General features: G+C 49.7%; 1 protein-coding gene across 1 annotated transcript in view; it reads left to right on the forward strand.

Annotated features, from left to right (window-relative positions):
- The window catches only part of VWA3A (von Willebrand factor A domain containing 3A), a 54987-nt gene extending 37933 nt beyond the window's left edge, over nucleotides 1-17054 (forward strand). Inside the window, exons 21-34 of the mRNA XM_012790112.3 lie at nucleotides 1835-1905; nucleotides 4667-4819; nucleotides 6179-6269; nucleotides 7209-7319; nucleotides 8255-8352; nucleotides 9185-9322; nucleotides 10220-10328; nucleotides 11903-12047; nucleotides 12859-13003; nucleotides 13453-13604; nucleotides 14210-14333; nucleotides 15728-15831; nucleotides 16017-16082; nucleotides 16428-17054. Coding sequence (XP_012645566.2) covers nucleotides 1835-1905; nucleotides 4667-4819; nucleotides 6179-6269; nucleotides 7209-7319; nucleotides 8255-8352; nucleotides 9185-9322; nucleotides 10220-10328; nucleotides 11903-12047; nucleotides 12859-13003; nucleotides 13453-13604; nucleotides 14210-14333; nucleotides 15728-15831; nucleotides 16017-16068 — 1493 coding nt within the window. The 3' untranslated portion in view covers nucleotides 16069-16082; nucleotides 16428-17054. The remainder of the gene's footprint in view (nucleotides 1-1834; nucleotides 1906-4666; nucleotides 4820-6178; nucleotides 6270-7208; nucleotides 7320-8254; nucleotides 8353-9184; nucleotides 9323-10219; nucleotides 10329-11902; nucleotides 12048-12858; nucleotides 13004-13452; nucleotides 13605-14209; nucleotides 14334-15727; nucleotides 15832-16016; nucleotides 16083-16427) is intronic.
- The last annotated feature ends 2127 nt before the right edge of the window (nucleotides 17055-19181 follow it).

Consider the following 19181-nt stretch of genomic DNA (forward strand, 5'->3'; position numbering starts at 1 on the left):
ACCAGCCTGAGCAACAGACCCCTTCTCTACTAAAAATAGAAAGATTAGCCTGGTGTGGCTGCATGCACCTGTAGTCCCAGCTACTTGAGAGGCCTCCTACAGGAGGATTGCTTGAGCCCAGGAGTTTGAGGTTGCTGTGAGCTATGATGACACCACTGCACTCTAGCCAAGACAGAGCATGACCCTGTCTCAAAACAAACAAACAAACAAACAAAAAAAACAAGTATTTTAGAATGTCAGAGCTGGAAGTGCCCTACAAATTCCGTAATGTTTCCCAATGCATAGTATTTTCACAACAGATGGTGGCGAGACAGCTGTAAATGTCGCATGAAGCAATCGTTTCTTATTGTGATAGTTGTATCCTTGTTTTAACATTCTTAGAAAAATACTTCCCTTCCCATTGTCAGCAGTGACATCAATCTTCTGTTTTAAATATACAATCATGTAGCGCATAATGGTGTTTCAGTCAATGATGAACTGAATACATAGCTTAAGATTATCATAGTATATTTTTACTGTGCCTTTTCTATGATCTGCTTCGATGCACAAATATTTGCCACTGTGTTACAATCACCTACAGTGCTCAGCACAGGAACATGCTGTGCCGGTTTGTAGCCCGGGAACAATAGGCTGTTCCACGTGGGGTAGGTGTGTGGTGGGTTACTCCATCTAGGTTTGTGCAAGTGCACTCGGTGATCTCGAAATTGGTAAGGATGCATCTCTCAGACCGTGTCCCCATCATCGAGCAGTGCATGACTGTACTTTTAAGTGAACCAAAAGCAAATGGATTAAAATACACATTTGAAGTAAATCATGGTTTAAGTGGGATGCAGACAAGACAAAACCATGACAGCGATAAGGGAATGATTGAGGCTACAACGCAGTAGTGCATTCCAACCTCTTTGATTCAGAAGTGAAATAACTCCCAGGATGCGCTTGCTGTGCCTGTGGTTACAAAATCAGCAGTTGAACTCTGGGGCCCTGTCTCCCAGCTCTTTCTTTCCTGAAAAATTCTGGGTAACATTTAAGTTTCTATTGGTAATTATCACTTACCCAACAGCTGTTATATGCCAGACACAGTTCTAAGCATTTTACAGATACAGGTTGAGTATTCCTTATCCTAAATGCTTGGGACCAGAAGTGTTTTAGATTTCAGATTTTTTTCAGATTTTGGAATATTTATAGGTTGAACATCCCAAATCTGAAAATCCAAAATCTGAAATGCTCCAATGAGCATTTCCTTTGAGCCTCGTGTTGGTGCTCAGTGACTTTCAGATTTGGTAGCATTTTGGATTTTAGATTTTTGGGTTCAGTATGCAAACCTGTATTACGATTTGTTCCTCACAATAACCCTATGAAGTAGGTGATGATTATCCCATTTCACACATGGAAAAGCTGAGACACAGAACCCAAGAGCACACAGTTAGTTAAGTGGTGGAGCCAGGAGTTGAACCCAGGCAGCCCAGCCCCAGAGTCTGTCTTTGTAGCCATTGTACTCTAGTCACCCTCAAACGAGACATCAGTGTTCACTACAGACGTTACATACTATGACACTTCCAGGGTAGGTCCTTTTCTTCATTGGAGCCTCAGGACTTTTGCACCTAACCTCCTTTTCTTGTCCCTGGGTCACAGGGCCAGCCCCACTGTTTGGTGACCGCACCACACCTGCCCATCCTCTTCACCGCTGGACAGCGTGGGGTGAGGGCTGGTCAGCTCAGCCCGTTAAGGCCCCACCCTGTTCCTCAGACTCCAGTCGCCTCCACAGGTGCATCCAGGTGCGGACACTCGCAGGATCGGCCCCTGTCCCCACGCTCACAGTGTGCTTTGTTTCCAGGCATTTATGAGAGCGATGACATCAACTCCATCACGGCCGAGATGGAGAAGGCTCTCAACTACTCCCAAAAGGTACGCCGTGGGCATGGACCAAGCGACTGCATTGGCTTTCTGTATTCATTTTCTGTGGTTGCCATGACAAACTACCACAAACTGGGTGGCTTAAAACAACACACATTTGTTCTCTCATACTCCCAGGGGCCAGAAGACTGGAGTCAGGGTGTCAGCAGGGCCACACTCCCTCTGAAGGCTCTGGGGAGAATCCTTCCTTGCCTCTTTCTAGCTTCTGGTGGTGACTTTTTTAAAAAAAAAATGGCACTGGATGTTCTTTTAAAATGGCAGGAATGACTTTATTTAAGACTACTGCAATAGGGGAGAGAGATGGAACTCGACTCTGATGAGAACAATGATAGCTGGGGGTCTAGAGCCAATGAGTGGAGTCAGTGGGTGGAAAATAAATTAAGAGGGACTTGATTAGATGTCACAGGCAGGGGACATCTTGATTAGATGTCACAGCCAGCTAAAGGCTGGCTGGGGACTAAGATATTAATATCAAGGTGGGAGATGAGGAATTTGATTGGATATCAAGGGTGGAGGGGATCTCACTAACTGGACTTAGCCGGATTATTGGCTAAAACTGGATTCAGCAGGCCAGTATCTTGTTGAAAAGGAGGCTCAGAGGAACCTGAGTTTGGTCAAGAAGGGAGTCCTTGTCACCAGCAATCCTTGACATTCCTTGGCTTGTGGCAGCATAACTCCAATTCCTGCCTTCGTCTTCACATCATTATCTTCCTTCTTGGCGTGTCTGTAGCTCTTCTTCTAAGGACACCCAGATTAAGGGCCCATTTGACTCTAGTATGACCTCATCTTAATTTACATCTTAATTACATCTGCAAAGACCCTGTTTCCAAGTAAGGTCACATTCACAGGTCCTGCATTTTCAGACTTCAGCCTGTCTTTTGAGGGGACACAGCTCATGCCATGTCAGCTTCCCTCTTCATGTCCTAATCCACTGACACCCAAGGCTTCAGGTGAAACATGAGCATTTCCTACAAGTCACTGGTTTTAGGTCTGGGTGCTGTACATTCTGCCTCCCTTGAGTTCCTTGAACACATCAAGCTCATTCCTAAACTCTGGGCCTTTACATCTGCTGTTTCCTCTGCCTGCCATTCCCCTCCTAGGTCTTCCATGGCTTTCTTTCTTTTTTTTTTTTTTTTTTGAGACAGAGTTTCACTTTGTTGCCCAGGCTAGAGTGAGTGCCATGGCGTCAGCCTAGCTCACAGCAACCTCAAACTCCTGGGTTCAAGCGATGCTGCTGCCTCAGCCTCCCGAGTAGCTGGGACTATAGACATGCGCCACCATGCCCGGCTAATTTTTCTATATATATTTGTTGGCCAATTAATTTCTTTCTATTTATAGTAGAGACGGGGTCTTGCTCTTGCTCAGGCTGGTTTCAAACTCCTGACCTTGAGCAATCCGCCTGCCTCGGCCTCCCAGAGTGCTAGGATTACAGGTGTGAGCCACTGTGCTCTGCCTGGTTTTCTCTTCATTGTCCAAGATGCACTAAAATGTCACTTCCTCAAAGAGGGCAGGTGAGCAGTGCAAGGTGCAGGGGCCAGATCACTGTAGGAGCCATGAGCGTGGGAACAAGGGGACAGACATGAGAACACTCAAGGAAGAACACTCCCAAGTTCCTTACTGGGGGACCCTGTAAACAATGGTGCCATTGACCCAGAGAGAGAAAACAGGACGGGGGCCCATGGGGGGTGCAGGTGAAGGTGGACTTGGGACAAAGGTGAGTTTGTGGGGCCTTGAGATCAACAAATGAGGATATCCTATGGCAGGTAGGAAACAGCTATGGCTGAGATAGCAACTTGGGGCAGTTGGAGCCATGCTGGTGGACAGAGAGCATGTAGGGGCCACCATCCAGGCAGGAGAGGTATCTACGAAGGGTTCTCCCCCGACTCGTCATTTGCAGAATGACCCATCTCCCCAGCTGGCTTGTGGACCCCTGGGAGGGCAGGGCCACATCTCCACGTTCTTTTCCTCTGTGGCCATTGGATGGGCAGCTCTGAGGCTCCGCTGGACCTGCCTGAGCTGTCCTGGAACCAGCACCCTTCGGTGCTTTTTAAAGTCCCTTCTCCTCAGGTGCACTATTCCCTCACCTGAACAACTCATTCGCAAGGTGTTAATGGACAGTAAAGGCTCCATCCACCCTTCCTTAGGATGCTTATTTACACTTAAATGGTGTCTTCTAGTGCTTTCACCGAGAGTACTGGAGGAACTTTTGGGCAGCTGAGAAGTTTGTAGGCAAAAGGAACTCAGTATTACGCCACTGCTGTGCCAGTACTTGGAGTCAGCCTGGCATATGGTGAGCTGACCAGCCCCTGTGCAGGCCACAGTGCCTTATAATGGAAGGAGCGCTGGCTTTGGAACTAGCCCACCTGGGTTTGAATCAAAGCTTCTCTACATACTTTTAGCGTCACCTTAAGGACAAGGACCTTAAGCTCACAGAGCTTTGGTTTCCTCCCATCTGTAAAATTAAGGATACAATAGCACCAACCCTGCCAGCAGAGTTGGCGTGTTCTTGTTGGCGTGACATTAACTAGCCCAGTGCCTGGTGCATCCCAGGCCCTCCATGCCTGGGACTTATGGTTAGTGGTACTGATCCACAGCACTGTCACCCCAAGTGGCTTTCTAGGGACAAAAAGAGGAGTCCAGGGGATGCCAGGGGTTCCAGTAGACTGAGACATTCCTTCCAGGTGTGTGTGTGCCTGTCTGTCTGTCCGTCCACGGGGGCCGGGGTGCTGCTAACCCTCCACTCCCGTTGCAGTGTGCCTTACTGGTGGCCTCCCTGAAGAACCACTCAGGAAAAGAAAAGGGAAGTGCAGATCTACAGAAAGAAAAGCCAAAGATGCTCCAGCAGAGAAGTCAGCCCAAGAAACTCTGTTCTCCCAAGTCCACGGCCCACTCAGTGGCCAGAATGGTTTGAATCCCCTCCCTAATAACACTCAGAGCATTTGGTTTCCACTTTGGCTCCTGGTCTTTCCTGAACTTAAGATGCCCGGGCCAGGCCCCAAGCCCCAGGGCCAGCAGGGTGGGGGTGAGGGCTTCCATGATGACATCCCACAGGTGCCTGTTGCCCTGGCAACTCCCCTGCTGGGACCTGCTTCTCAGCTCCGGGGGCTCCTCTGGACTCCCCTCCCCTACCTTTGGCTCTGCCTGCCTGCCCCAGCCTGATACTGAGGATGCCGTGGAATTGACAGCCACTGTCACATCTGCTGCCTTATGCTGGAGGGTCTGTCAGGGAAAGGGAGTTAGGGTCTCTAACAGGCTCTGTTGCTGCTGCCCAAGGCTTAGCAGGGACCTGACGGGAGGCGGAGGGTGGACCTGTACCTGCTGGGGCTTAGCCCCACCCCCACCCTCTCAAATCTGTCCTGCATGAAATACCCACCCCCCGACCATGGCGGTCAGGGGGCCTCCGGAGGGAAGACCCCAGACACGACTGTGCTTGTGAGCCGAAGGGGCACTGAAACCCATGAGTTCTTCAGCCTTTCACTGGTTGACGGGCCCCTGTGAACACAGCACATTTCCAAAATGAGGAAGTCCGTCCCAGACAGTATGTAGCTTCTTCCCAGCCAAAGGGCTGCATTTGCCAGGGGATTCTGTGCACACAAGCGCTGCCCTCATTCAGAGAACACCAGATTTCAGGAGCCAGCCCTGGCACATCACCCTCTCGTGCCTTCCCAAGTTCTGGGGTGCAACGCTGGAATCTCAGGGCTCCCCTCTTGGGCTGTCAGTGGTTCCTGAGTGATTCACTGTGAGGAGGCTGAGGCTGTATAGGACCTCTTGTGGGCCCTCCCGATACCAGGCTAGGGGCTCCCTGGATGGCAGTTCCAGGTCTCTGTCACAGCAGCTCACCATGGCTGGTACAGTACCCTGGGTGACATTCCAGTTGTGCCCAGTAAGGACAGAACTCCTCCCTTAAAACTGAGGTGCCCAACAGGGAGAGAAGTTACCCACATAATTGCTCAACATGCTGGAGGCCCTGATATCAGGCCAGTAGGAAGAAGGTCAGGCAACTGGTGCGACCAGTGCAGTTGGCAAACCCCCACAGCTGTCCCAGCGTGCTCTCTGTCTCGCATGCCACATGCGCAGGCACAGGCACAAAACCCAGAGTCCCCTCTGAACCCCCTGCAGGAGAGGGGCCAGATGTGCCTGAGGAGTCCCCTCCCTTCGGCTCCTCCCCGCAAAGTTCCTCAGTGACAGATTGAGGCTGGGGTGAGTGGGGCACTGCCCACCACAGAGAACAGGCCTCTGATGGGAAAGAGGGCCTGTTTTCTAGAACGTTAAAGATGACCCTGACAGAGAGAAGAGCCCCTCCTTGAAGGCTCTGAAATGGCGTCCACCCAGTGGCAGAGCAAGCACCTCGCCAGGTAAGGCATGTTCTCGGTCACGAGGGGTGAAAGGGCGGCTTGGGCACAGCTGAGGCATGGATTAATAACTGTAGTGCCGAAAATTATCCATGATCAGGATGAGTCTCGATCACGTGCCAGCCCATCTGTGAGACTGTGTGGTTTAAAGCCTGTGACGATCCTGTGCGTAGTACTCGATCAGCTCCCTTTCACTCCAACTTGGGCTGGGGGGGGGGGAGGCGCTAAGGATAAGGTGCCCTGGTCGTGATGGGCCCCGTGATATTTACGAAAGCAGTCAGCGAAAGGCCAAGGCAGGACAATCACTTGAGACCAGGAGTTCGAGACCAGCCTGGGCAATATAGTGAGACCCTCCTCTCTACAGAAAATAGAAAATTACCCAGGCATGGTGGCATATGCCTATAGTCCCAGCTGCTTGGGAGGCTGAGGCAGGAGGATAGCTTGAGCCAAGGAGTTTGAGGCTGCAGTGAGCTATGATCATGCCACTACACTCTAGCCTGGGTGATAGAGTAAGACCCTATTTCAAAAAAAAAGGAAAAAATAGAAAGAACCTAAGACTGTGTATCCTATTTCTAACATCAAAGATATGGCAGAGTGGCTCAGAGCTGAGTCCGGAGTCAGCAAGGGGATAATCACTGTCCTGTTTCTGACCAGCTCTGAGTCCGCCTTCCCACATCTGCAGCCTGGGGGCTGTGGGATGAAATGGGGCAGGATAGGCCAGGACTGAGCACCACACCTGGTGGACATCTGAACTCTGGCTATCACTGATCCGGGAGAGGCCAGAGGACTTCAGATGGGAACAAGAGGAGCGTCAAAGCCATCTTGGAGCCCCACTTCCTGGGGTAGAGTCTAGCTGGAGTTGAGGAGTCTCTAAGTCAGGCTGTATAGCTTATCACATGGACTCACTGGGCTGCTCCAGCCAACAAGCTCAATGTCCTTTAGCTGCAGCCCAGCCAGCGAAAGATGTGACGACAGAACCAAGGAGGAAGACCAAGTCACAGGAAGAAGAGACAGCTCTCTCGCTGTTCTACACAGACACAGGGAATAAAGTGGGTAAGCTGCGGGCTTGCAAGTGTCCAGGCAGCCCCTTCACCCTGTGGGAACTGTTGACGGACAGTGGGCCCTATGGGAAGGAGACCCCTCTCCTACTGTCCCAGGACATGGGCTGCAGTGCCTCTGGAGCCAGGCTGTCTGTTACACTACGCAGTTCTCCCAGCCCAGGGAAATGGACATGGAAAGGCTTGGCACTGGCCAGAGAATGAGGAGAGTTCGTATTGAAGATGAGACCTCTGAGACCCTTGGGAACTCTGGCTGCATCCACTGGAGGCAGTTTCCTTAGCTTGGAGGCAGATTGGGAAGGGGGCAGGGATAGTTCATTCCCAAGGCCAGCCTGATGGACTGCTGCCAGAGGGTGCAGACTCCAGCAGCAGGTCATGCAGGTGGGAGGTCCCTCTTAGCAAATGGCACCTAAGGAATTTTACAGCTGACTTGATTGACAGAGAAATTGACACGAGAAAGGGCGCAGCTGGGGGAGGAGGGGGAAGAGGTGCACAGTGTCTTAGTCTACTTGTGTTGCTGTAAAGGAATACCTGAGGCTGGGTGATTGTAATGAAAAGAGGTTTATTTGGCTCACAATTCTGCTGTCTGGAAGATTGGGCATCTGGTGACAGCCCCAGGCTGCTTCCACTCAGGGGGAAGGCAAAGAGGACCAATGTGGGCAGAGATCACACTGCGAGAGAGGAGGCAAGAGAGAGGGCAGGTGCCAGGCTCTTTTTTAACAACTAGCTGTCCTGGAAACTAATAGAACTCACTCACTCCCCTATCCCACCAGGGAAAGGAGAGCATTAATCTATTCATGAAGGTTCTGCCCCCATGTCCCACCCAAACACCTCCCACTAGGCCCCACCTCCAACATTGGGGGTCAAATTGGGGGTTTGGAGAGGTCAAACATCCAAACTATAGCAGTGACTTTGCTCTGTTTCTCCTAGGCGCAGTGTATAAGAAGTACCCTCAAGGAAGGGGTGTAAGAAGGACTAATTCTTCCATTCAGTTGCCCAGAAAGGATACAGTTTGCTCAAGCAAAGAGGTACTGAGATGTCTGCACCAGCACACGCCCCTTAGGCAGTACAGTAATTCCCTCCACCAACTATTACTTCTAGGAGGTGGGCAGGCTTGGAAATAAGAACAAACCTGCAAAGAATGACTGCTTACTGCAGCAGATGCGATAAGGGTTAAACAGATCAGATTCAAAATCTGGGTCTGCTGCTTCCTAGTTGGGTGACCTTGGGCAAGTCACTTAGCTACACTCAGTATCTTTGTTTGTAAAATAAAGACAGTTGTACCTGCTAAGGAAATTTATGTGAGGATTAAAGTGTATTTTGTATAAAGTACTTAGTGGTATCAGATCCTGTTGGTTGCAAGCAACAGAAATCCCCCTTCTTGTTCCTATAGAGAAGATAGAACATCTTTCTTCCCACAATTATTTAATGAAAGCCTGAGCCTGGCTCTGATTGTGCAAATCCTGGATGCCATGCTGCTCTGATTGCTTTGAGCCTGCCTGACTCAGCCTCCCAAGTAGCTGGGACTACAGGTTCATGGCATCATGCCCGGCTGGTTTTTAAAATTTTTGTAGACATGGGGTCTTGCTATATTGTTCAGGCTGGTCTCAAACTCCTGGACAAATATGAGGTTTTAATAAATGAGCCAGGCCAGGCATGGTGGCTCACACCTATAATCCCAGCACTTTGGGAGGCCAAGGTGGGAGGATCTCTTGACCCTAGGAGTTCAAGGTTGCAGTGAGCTGTGATGACGACACTGCATTCCAGCCTGGGCCAGAGAGCAAGACAAAAAAAAAAAAAGTCAATCATTCCATTAAGCCTCAATTACTTAAGATAATAGTTCTTTCCTTTATTCTAAAGTGGGTAGCAAATTATGGGCTGAAAAAATTGAAGCTGGAGATCTCCAGATACCTCGGTTCCTGCTGCGCTCATCAAAAGTCAGCACAGATATCAGCATCTGCCAAGTACTGCAGTGTCTTCCCCAGCATAGAGGTCAACGTAAGTCACAGTTGCTGTTGCTGTCCCCCCTACCCCCAGCTCCTGCCTCTTCTCAGCCGCAAGTGGCAGAGAGCAGTGCACGGCGCCCTGGCATCTCTTCCTGCCTATAAGAGCACCACCCCCAACGTGGGGCTCCCCTGGGCAAATAGGAGACGCAGAATCCTGTTGGGAAAAAAGCCAGCCCCCACCCTCCTAGAGGCCTGAGATCACACTCCAGGGTTGCCAGGCTCGTGGAGGGAGAATTAGAAACAGTTTCTGGGCACAGACAGTAGAGGCTTTGCAATCACCCCCGAGCCCTCTGTACCCCGACACTGACAATGGTGTGTTAAGACGGCAGCAAACGGGGGTTATGGTAGGAAGTGAGGTGGTTCTTGTCTCTATTTTCTAATTTGGGGGTAATGTTTTGTCATTGTTTTGGCACTGGAACAAGTACTTTTAGTACAACATGAAAACCTAATCATTTCTCTCCTTGCCCTTTTGCACTGCGTTATCAACATTAGGTTAAACTAAAATAGCCATGAAATTCACAATGACCCGCTTATGGTCATTCTAGCATGCCGCCCCTCTCCATTGAAGTCATCTTTTGCTCTGAAATGTATGGACTTCTCGCCCCACCATGCAGGGTTTTCTATTTTACAATTTAGAGATACTATGTTTTTATCACGACAGTGACCGCCTGTGCCACAAAACCATCATCCTCCTGCCTCTATGCGTCCTTTGTAGAACCATAAATCTACTAGTTTAGTAAAAGAAACAAAGGCTTTTAAACAAACAAAAATGCATGCTTAACAGATGTTTTGGGAATTGTGAACCACACGAATAACTGTCTTAAGGGGTGGCGGGGCTTCAAAGAGGCAGCTGAGGGGTGGCCGTCGGCCTTCACTTGCCTCGCTGCAGGGCGTGGTGAGGCACATTCGGTGGACGCCCAGGGACATGGAGCTGTACGTCAGGTGCGTGGAGAAGGTGATGAAGCGCTACATCCAGAGGCTGCAGTGGCTGCTGTCTGGTGAGCCTGCCCACCGTCCTGGGGCTTAGTGGGGCAGGAGAAGGAGGGGAGGATCTGGGGCCCCTCCTGGAGAGATAAGGCCAGGAAAGGACTTTGCTATTGATTAGGAGCAAAAGGAAGCCGCTAAATGGTTTTAAAGAAGGGGAAAGTGACTAGGCTGGCATCTTTAGTAATCCCTGTGATCACCGTGTGGGAAATAAGTTGTTGAGGGCACAGAGTGGAATCAGGGTGACCTAGTCTTGCCCAGGTGAAAGATTAAGAGCGCTGGAAAAGGCATTGAGATGGATGAAGCAGGCAGAGCCAGAGAGATGTGGGAGATAAAAGACAGGGTTTGGTGGCTTGCAGTGTTTCCACTGTCTGGTTCCAAAGGTGGACCTCGGGCCATTTGTGGTTGGAGGTCCCCCCGCCAGCACACTGGCTGGCTGGATATCCTCATGGAACCCCCTGCTTCAGGAGGGCTCCCCTCTTAGTCTCCTTGTGTCACGAGCATTGCCAGAGAACACCCCAGGTGAGTCCTGGCGGCTCCCGGGCAGCAGGTGCAGCCAGCTCAGGCTGTTCCATTTTGCGGCGGTTTGTCAGTTTTCCCGACTGCCGCCAGTGGCGTGTTTCCAGAACACTGGACACATCACCCTCTGCTTGCCTGGCTTTCCCCCGTCTTAGCTCCGTTTGGGACCAGGGCCAGAGGTGGTCTGATGGAAGCGTGGATCAAAGCACCTGGGTACTGATCTTGGCTCTGCCTCTGCCAGCTCATGTGATCCTCCAAGGCCCCAGCCCTCTGGGTATCCCCTGGGGCTGAATCCCAAGCCCTTTAACGACCTCTCCAGCTCCAGCTCCCGTCCCTCTCTCTGTGGGTCTCTCCAATCCAACCTTATCGTTTCCCCACATCGGCTTCTCTCTGCCCCTCCGGCAGGCCACTCTCTCCTCCCCGTCTTCATGTCCTGTCTAGGCTGTTCCCTCTGTCTGCCCACCCTGGTTAACTGCTGTGCAGCCTTTCTTGGCTTTCTGGCACCCCACCCTAGATCCCTCTATTAATAACTTCAATTATCCCCATTTCCATGACACTCCTTTGTCCTAACCCTGGGCAGGGTTGTAATTATTTAACATCTGTCTTCCTTGCCCAACCATAAGCCCCGCAGGGCGGGGACCCTCCTCTGTTCACCACTGTACTTTGTGCAGTACCAGGCACGTAGCAAATGCTCAGTTAACTTCTGAGGACCAGCTGACTGACTATGTGCTCCCTAACATCTTTTCCAGCCCCAGATAATACTGTGACACTATTTAATCCAGTCACTTAATTTTAGGGGTGAGGAAACTCAAGCCCAGAGAGGTGATAACCACTTGTGCAAATCATTATGGGCAAAGCCGGGGGCCCAGACCACCCCCTGGCTCTGCCCTGGGACAGTTGACCCTGCCACAACACCACAAAGGCTGTCTCCCCCTGGGGTGGTATCCACTCCACTATCAGGCAGGCGACAGGTATCGTGAGACTTTGTGCAAGACAGACACAGTGAGGAAGGCCACCCGGCAGGACCCCTCACCATGTCCGGCCTCTGCCCCCTCCCGTTTCGGAGCAGGGAGCCGCCGACTGTTTGGCGCCATCCTGGAGAGCAAAGTGTGCATCCTGCTGGACATGTCCGGGTCCATGGGCCCCTACCTGCCCCAGGTGAAAACAGGCCTGGTTCTGCTGATTTGGGAACAGCTGCGGAAGTGCTGCAACAGGTAGGAGGCCGGGACCCAGCTCAGGGAGATCGAAGGGGCAGTTCCTGGGGCTTCCTTCCCTGGCCAAGCACACTCCTTCCTCTCGGTTCCAATGGGCCTGGAGGTTTCTAAGATGCTCTTCCAAGTAGCTTACCTGGGCAGGGAAGAACACTGCACTCTGCTTAGCGGCAGAAAGAGAACAATTTTTAGAATCCATTTCAGGCCTGGGAATCATCACAAGCATGGCAAAGGGACCACCATGTGGCCTTGAATTGTGGCTTTCAGCTGAATTTGATTATCTATTTATTTTATTACTGTTATTTATTTATTTTTGTGAACTTTATTTTTAAGCGGGGGAAGTTGTTTGTTCTCTCTGTCCAGAAGGGATGACCCTGAGGGGACAGCAGGGTACTCTGGTCCCAGGCTGGGACTCATTCTTGCCTTAATATGGGTAAGCATTTATTGAGTGCTTTTTGTGTGCCCAGTGTTTCACATGCGTGATTTCATCAATCTTCACAGCCTATAGGGTTTTGCTATCCCTGGTTTTCCAGAAAAAGGAAGATAAGAGTTAGGGAGGTTAAGTAATTTGCCCAAGATCACATAACCAGTCAATGGCTGAGCTAGGATTTAAACCTGTTTCTCTGCATCCACTATTGTCAGCATGCCCCTCTTGTTCTCAAGGGGCCCACAGCCTTCTCCCTGAGGGGCCACAGGGCTTGTCATAGGGGTGTTCAGTGGCAGGCGTCAATAGTCCTCATGAAGGTGACTTCCCCCGAATTCAGTCCAGACTGCCCTGCTCTAACCAATCTTCTTGCCCTCTCCGCCCCTCCAGTTTTAACCTGCTCAGCTTTGCAGATGGCCTCCAGCCATGGCAGGATGCTCTGGTGGAGACCACGGATGCAGCATGTCACAAGGCTATGCAATGGGTGACCCACCTGCAGGCTCAGGGGAGCACCTCGGTCTTGCAAGCATTGCTGGCAAGTTCTACCACTGAGCCCAACCCCGAAGCAAAGCGAATGCCGGCGTCCCCTCTACTGATATTGCACAATGCTGTAGGATTTACAAAGAGCACTTTGGAATTTACAAAGTGTGACTTCATTTCATCTTCTCAGCAACCCAGTGAGGAAGGGATTCTGGTTGTTCTCACTTTATAGATGAAGACACAGAGAGGTTAGGTGACTCGGTTGGGGTTAACCAGCTAGGAAGTGGGCCATGCTTTTCTTCCTAAACCTTAGCAGGTTCCTTGGTTCGTCTTAGGCTGAAAGGGGAGTCTCTCAGTATCACCGGACAACAAATCAGTGGCATCCAGCCAGACACGTTTTCTCTGGGGACAGCAGGCCCCACCTTCAGGCAATTGTTTTTTGTCCTTGTGGGCTTGCCCTTCCCCTTTGCCTGACAACCTAACAACCTTCCTGTGCTCTTTCAGAAAGCTTTCAGTTTTCACGACCTGGAAGGATTATACCTCCTGACCGACGGGAAGCCAGACACGAGCTGCAGCCTTGTTCTCAATGAGGTCCAAAGACTCAGGGAGAAGCGAGACGTGAAAGTACACACCATCTCCTTCAACTGCTCAGACAGGTGGGCAGTAAGGACTCGGTGCTGAGTTTTATTCTTTTCTAAAGGTCTGAGCTCCTCACCTAATCCGGGGACTCACTCAGATGCTGTCTCTCCTGGGCCCTACGCACATAAGTGACAAATTAGGAGAAGCATTACGTCGTAGCCTCCCTCTGGATCTTTCTTGGGGACACATCTGTGACTCGGGAGGGGAAAAAGCTAGAAGGGAAAACCTAACAGATTAACATAACCTCATTATGGCATTTTCATAAACAGTCACTATAGAACAACATCTAGACTGGAGACACTCAGCTCCTTTAGCAAAAAAACTTTTATCATTAGCAAAATGGATTACACAGGTCCATATTTTATCTCCCTGTCGAAACCATGAGCTCTGTAAAGATCACACTGTGTCCCTTACAGGCCTGTCACATAGTTAGCGCTGGTTAGATGTCTAGTAGGAGAACGGACTGGGAGAGTGTACCTGGTGACGTGCACAGTGGTCTCCATGGCACAAGGCAAGGCCCACCACCAGGCCGTTTTCTCTTAAGCCCCACAGCCTTAAGGTCCCCATGGGACTGGGGGCTCACCAGGAACTTGCCTGGTGCAGCCTCCGTTCCTCCCCGCAGAGCTGCGGTCGAGTTCCTGAGAAAGCTGGCTTCGCTCACGGGGGGCCGCTACCACTGTCCTGCCGGTGAGGACACACTAGTCACGATCCACAGCCTGCTCACCAAAGGCTTCATCGAGGAAAGGGTAGGTTGGGGAGCTACGTACGAGGTCTGTTGACAGCCTTGGGGTTTCCCTTCTCACTAAAAAGATCTCTGCTTCTCTCATGAGACAAAGCATGGACTAACAAGTGTAGAATTTCCTTGCTGATGTCCTCTAGGATAGGCCAACTCTCTTCAAGGCTGGGAAAGAAGCAGGGTTTGGGGGTGTTATTTAATAATGGCCAGGCCACACTTATGTTGCTTTCTATAGATTATTCCTTTTAATTATTGTACCCTTCGACAGATGAACGAACAGGCTCAGGGAGGTGTAGGCATACACCAGATGTCACAGGAGCTGAGGAAGCCGAGACACCTGTGATCGTAACCTCTGTGCTTTCATTCCTGCACATTTCACGCATTCCTGTAAATTCACTGAAACACAGACATTCTAATTATCTGTTAAGCAATAGATCTAGTACAGTCATAGGTTATCTATTAATAAATCCAGCAATGTCACAGGGTCTGATGATCCTCTTTTGATTTGATGGAAAAATTCTGCCCATATTTATGTCTTTTAAGAATGCAGGGTTGCCAACGATAATACTTCCAGGGCAACAAATTATCGAGTAAGATAATCGATCAGAATTCCAGCTTGCTTTTTTGGAAGTTAAAGGTTACTTTCACATGACATGCCATCATTTTTGAAGTCTGGATGGCCTTATAATAACTGCTTTGTTTGAGTTACTCTTCTAGGGACAAAGATTACCAATAATACAGGCAGCAGAAGAAGTTGGTAAAAGTAATGAATAGTCACACGAGGGTCCTTATGACACAGGAAAACAAATGGGTCTACTGTGAAGGTTCTCAGTTTAGTACCCATAGAGTCAGATTCTTTGAGTGATTTCTGCTTGTAGAGCGGGATCCCTGCTACCACTGCTGGGAAAAGGGACAGCTTCATCGCTTTCTTAGAACTTAATCGTGAGACGTGTGTTTTTAAGGCTAGGCTCTGCAATTTTATTATTAATACTTAACACACACACACACAAAAAAAAGCATGCCTGTGAATCTCTATTTTTCTAGAAGAAACAGAGAAAGACCTGAACAGGTTTCACTGAGTAGCAGAGAGATGCCATTTCAGTTCTACTGAGCCTGCAGTGTCAACTTCACTCAGCTTCAGAGACCATCTTGCCTGGCCACCACCCTCTCTCTGTGTTGCCTCTCATACATCTTATTTCAAAGTGTCCCATTGGCAGAATGACTGCCTTGCTAGGTAGTGAGCTTCCCATCCCTGGAGACATACATGTTGAAGCCCACAAGATTTCCTACGCTGGGCAGGAGGCTGCATTTAGTTAGATCCAAAATTCTTCTGAGATTTTAGATTTTCAGGTCTCATCCAGTTACCAAATGGATCAAATGTCACTCTCATTCCCCCTTTCCAAGGACCCAAGGATCGCGTTGCCACCATTTGAAGGAGATGATTTAAGGAGACTGGCCCAGGAGATCACCAAGGCCAGAAGCTTCCTCTGGCAGGCCCAGTCCTTCAGGTATGCCCTTCGAGCAGCTCCTCCCACCTGCCACGTGGCTGCGCCTACCCAGGCTCTGGGCCCAACAAGAAGGGCCTGCCCGGTCACCACACCCCTGCTCTGAGAGCTCCTGCCCTACCTCTCCCTACCAGCCCAGAAATCTGGGCACTAGGGGTGCCCATCTTCCTTCATCTCCTGCCCACCAGATTCCAACTCCAGAAGAAAGACAATATGGAAGCAAAGGTCGCTCTTCTTTAGAGAAGTGCCCTCAGGTAAGGGGAGGGGAGAGACTCTGCACATGTCAAGTGTCCAGGGGCCAGGTGGCATGCACTATTTTGTGGACACTAGTAACTATGGGGATGGAGTGGGCCAGAAATAATGATTCCTCTAAGCAGAAAGGTCATGCTACAAGGGACCTCCCACTGAGAGAAGCTTGGCCCTGAGGGTGGGATGTCATGGAAAGCAGTGGCCCACAGGTCATCCACAGAAAACATGGGGCCAGGCACCAGGATTTCCCGGGAGCAGAGGAAGGAAAGGCTCTGTTCTTTGTGTGGGGGGCCATGCCCATGTCTACCCTAACTCTCCTGCCCTGTCCCCCTACGCACCCTGCACTCCAGCCACAAGATTGTCACTCGCTGGGGAGCCCTGCACCGAGCTCCCTACCTGGAACACGCTTCCTGCTATCTGCCTGGTGACTGCTGCTTGACTACCAAGGCACAGGTCAAATGACATCATCGTTTCCATTGTGAAGATGTCCCTGGGACCCATCTAGAGAGAGGGGCCTTCAGGCAGAGCTGGGAGCCTCCAGCCTTCCTTTCATGGTGTCCCGGCCAGCCATACTCCTCATTGCACTTAGCACTGCATGTCGTGACTCTTCGCTCACTCACCTAACTCTTCTCCTTGACCGTGAGCTCCCTGCGGATGGGGGGGGGGGGGGCGGCAGGCACGTAGTAAACAGTGAGCGTCCAGCTGAGCTGTGGAGCCCAGCTCTGGAAACCAGCCAAACGGGGTTGTTTCCACCCTGGTCCTCCCTGTGCTGCTGCCACCCTGGCCCACAAGAACCAACACAGATTCACCATCAGCCCATCCTCTGCACCACCCCTCACCTGCCAAAGGCTGCTCTGGAACCCAGTCCAGAGCGAATGCTCTGCTCAAGGATGTCAAAGTAAGACTGGCTCTTCAGGGCCCAGCCCCAATAGGTACATGTGAAATGAATGTGTCATGTATTATGTCATCGAGGAGTCATTTTCTAAAAATAAAAAATTGCTTTATTTCATTAATAGGATAAAAATGATTTTAACTGTTTGAAGTGACCATAGGGGAGATTGGGTGTGTGTGTGTGTGTGTGTGTGTGACTTTTTGGTGAGATAAAACTTTATTAAAAGACTCATATCCAAGCCCAGTGCAGTGGCTCACTCCTGTAATTCTAGAACTCTGAGAGGCTGAAGTGGGAGCATTGCTTGAGGTCAGGAGTTTGAGACTGGCCTGAGCAAGAGTGAGACCCTGTCTCTACTAAAAATAGAAAAAATTAGCTGAGTGTGGTCCCAACTACTTGGGAGGCAGAGGCAGAAGGATCCCTTGAGCCCAGGAATTTGAGGTTGTATGAGCTAGGCTGACACCATGGCACTTTAACCCAGGTGACAGAGCAAGACTCTGTCTCAAAAAAAAAAAAAAAAGACTCCTATCCAGAATATATAAAGGACTTGAAATCAATAAGTAAAAGACAAACATCCCAATATTTTTTAAATGGACAAAGGACTCAAACAGGCACAAATAGACAATAGGTATATGAAAAAGTGCTCAACAGCCTTACCTATTGGGGAAATGCAAATTAAAACCACAATAAAACATGACTACATGCCCACTAGAATGGCCAAAAGGAAAAAGATTGACTATATCAAGACATGGAGTAATTGGAAAATTTATATGTTGCCGGGGTGGAGGTGGGGCAGGGAAGTGTAAATTGATTCAACCACTTCGGAAAACTATTTGGCAATTTCTGCTAAAGTAAAACATGTGCCTATTATGATCTGGCAGTTCTACTCCAAGAGAAATGAGGGCACATGTTCAATAAAAGACAGACAAGAATGTTTATGGAGCTTTACTCCTAAGAGCCCACAACTGGAAACCACCCAATGTCCATTAGTAGTAGAATGGGCAAATAAATGGTGACACATTTGTACAGTGGAATACTACACAATTTAAAAAGAGTGAGCTACAGCTATATTCAACAAAATGTATCAATCTCGTGAACAATATTGGGCAAAAGAAACTGGACATAAAAGAATACATACTGCTGGCCAGGCAGAGTGACTCACGCCTGTAATCCTAGCACTCTGGGAGGCTGAGGCGGGTGGATCCTTTGAGCTCACGAGTTTGAGACCAGCCTGAGCAAGAGCAAGACCCCCATCTCTACTAAAAATAGAAAAAAGTAGCCGGGCATGGTGGCGCATGCCTGTAGTCCCAGCTACTCGGGAGGCTGAGGCAGAAGGATTGCTTGAGCCTAGGAGTTTGAGGTTGCTGTGAGCTAGGCTGATGCCACGGCACTCTAGCTGGGGCAACAGAGTGAGACTCTGCCTCAAAAAAAGGAATACATACTGCATGCCATTGATATGAAGTTCAAGAACAGACAAAACTAATTGTGACATAAGTCAGAATAATGGTTACCCTGGTGGTGGTGGGGTCACAAAGGGACATCTGGGGTGCTGGAAATGTTCTATATCTTGATGTGGGTAGTAGTTATATTGGGGTACACATAAGTAAAAATTCATCAGGTTGTTTAAAAACAGTTACTAAGGGTTGGTCTGAGTGCAGTGGTGTTTACAACTAATTGATCACAACCAGTTATAGATTCCTTTGTTCCTTTTCCACTCCCACTGCTCCACTTGACCAGCCTAAAAAAAAAAAAAATACAGTTACTAAGGCTTGACAAGCCTTGTTCTGAGCAGGCTCCATGCTGGGTCCACAGCCCTGGCCACCGCGAATCTCTGTCTGCTCCATCTTGGACAGCTCCATCTTGGACCCATTCTGGGTCACCTCTGTAAACACAGAGAAAATGGCCAGTGGTGGTCATATTAGTTTGCTAGGACTATCATAACAAGATACCACAAACTGAGTGGCTGAAACCATAGGAATTTATTATCTCACAGTTCTGGAGGCTGGAAGTCCAAGATTAAGATACCAGCAGGGATATACTTCCCTCCAAGGGAAGGGTCTATTCCAGGCTTCCCACCTCATTTCCCGTAGCTCCTTGGCTTGTGGCAGCATAATTCCAATGTCCACATGATGTTCTCCATATGTGCATGTCGGTGTCCAAATTTCCCCTCTCTCTAAGAACACCAATCATATTGGAGTAAGGCCCCATTCCTACT

Source organism: Microcebus murinus, chromosome 19 (genome assembly GCF_040939455.1).
Source record: "Microcebus murinus isolate Inina chromosome 19, M.murinus_Inina_mat1.0, whole genome shotgun sequence".
Classification (NCBI taxonomy): Eukaryota; Metazoa; Chordata; class Mammalia; order Primates; family Cheirogaleidae; genus Microcebus; species Microcebus murinus.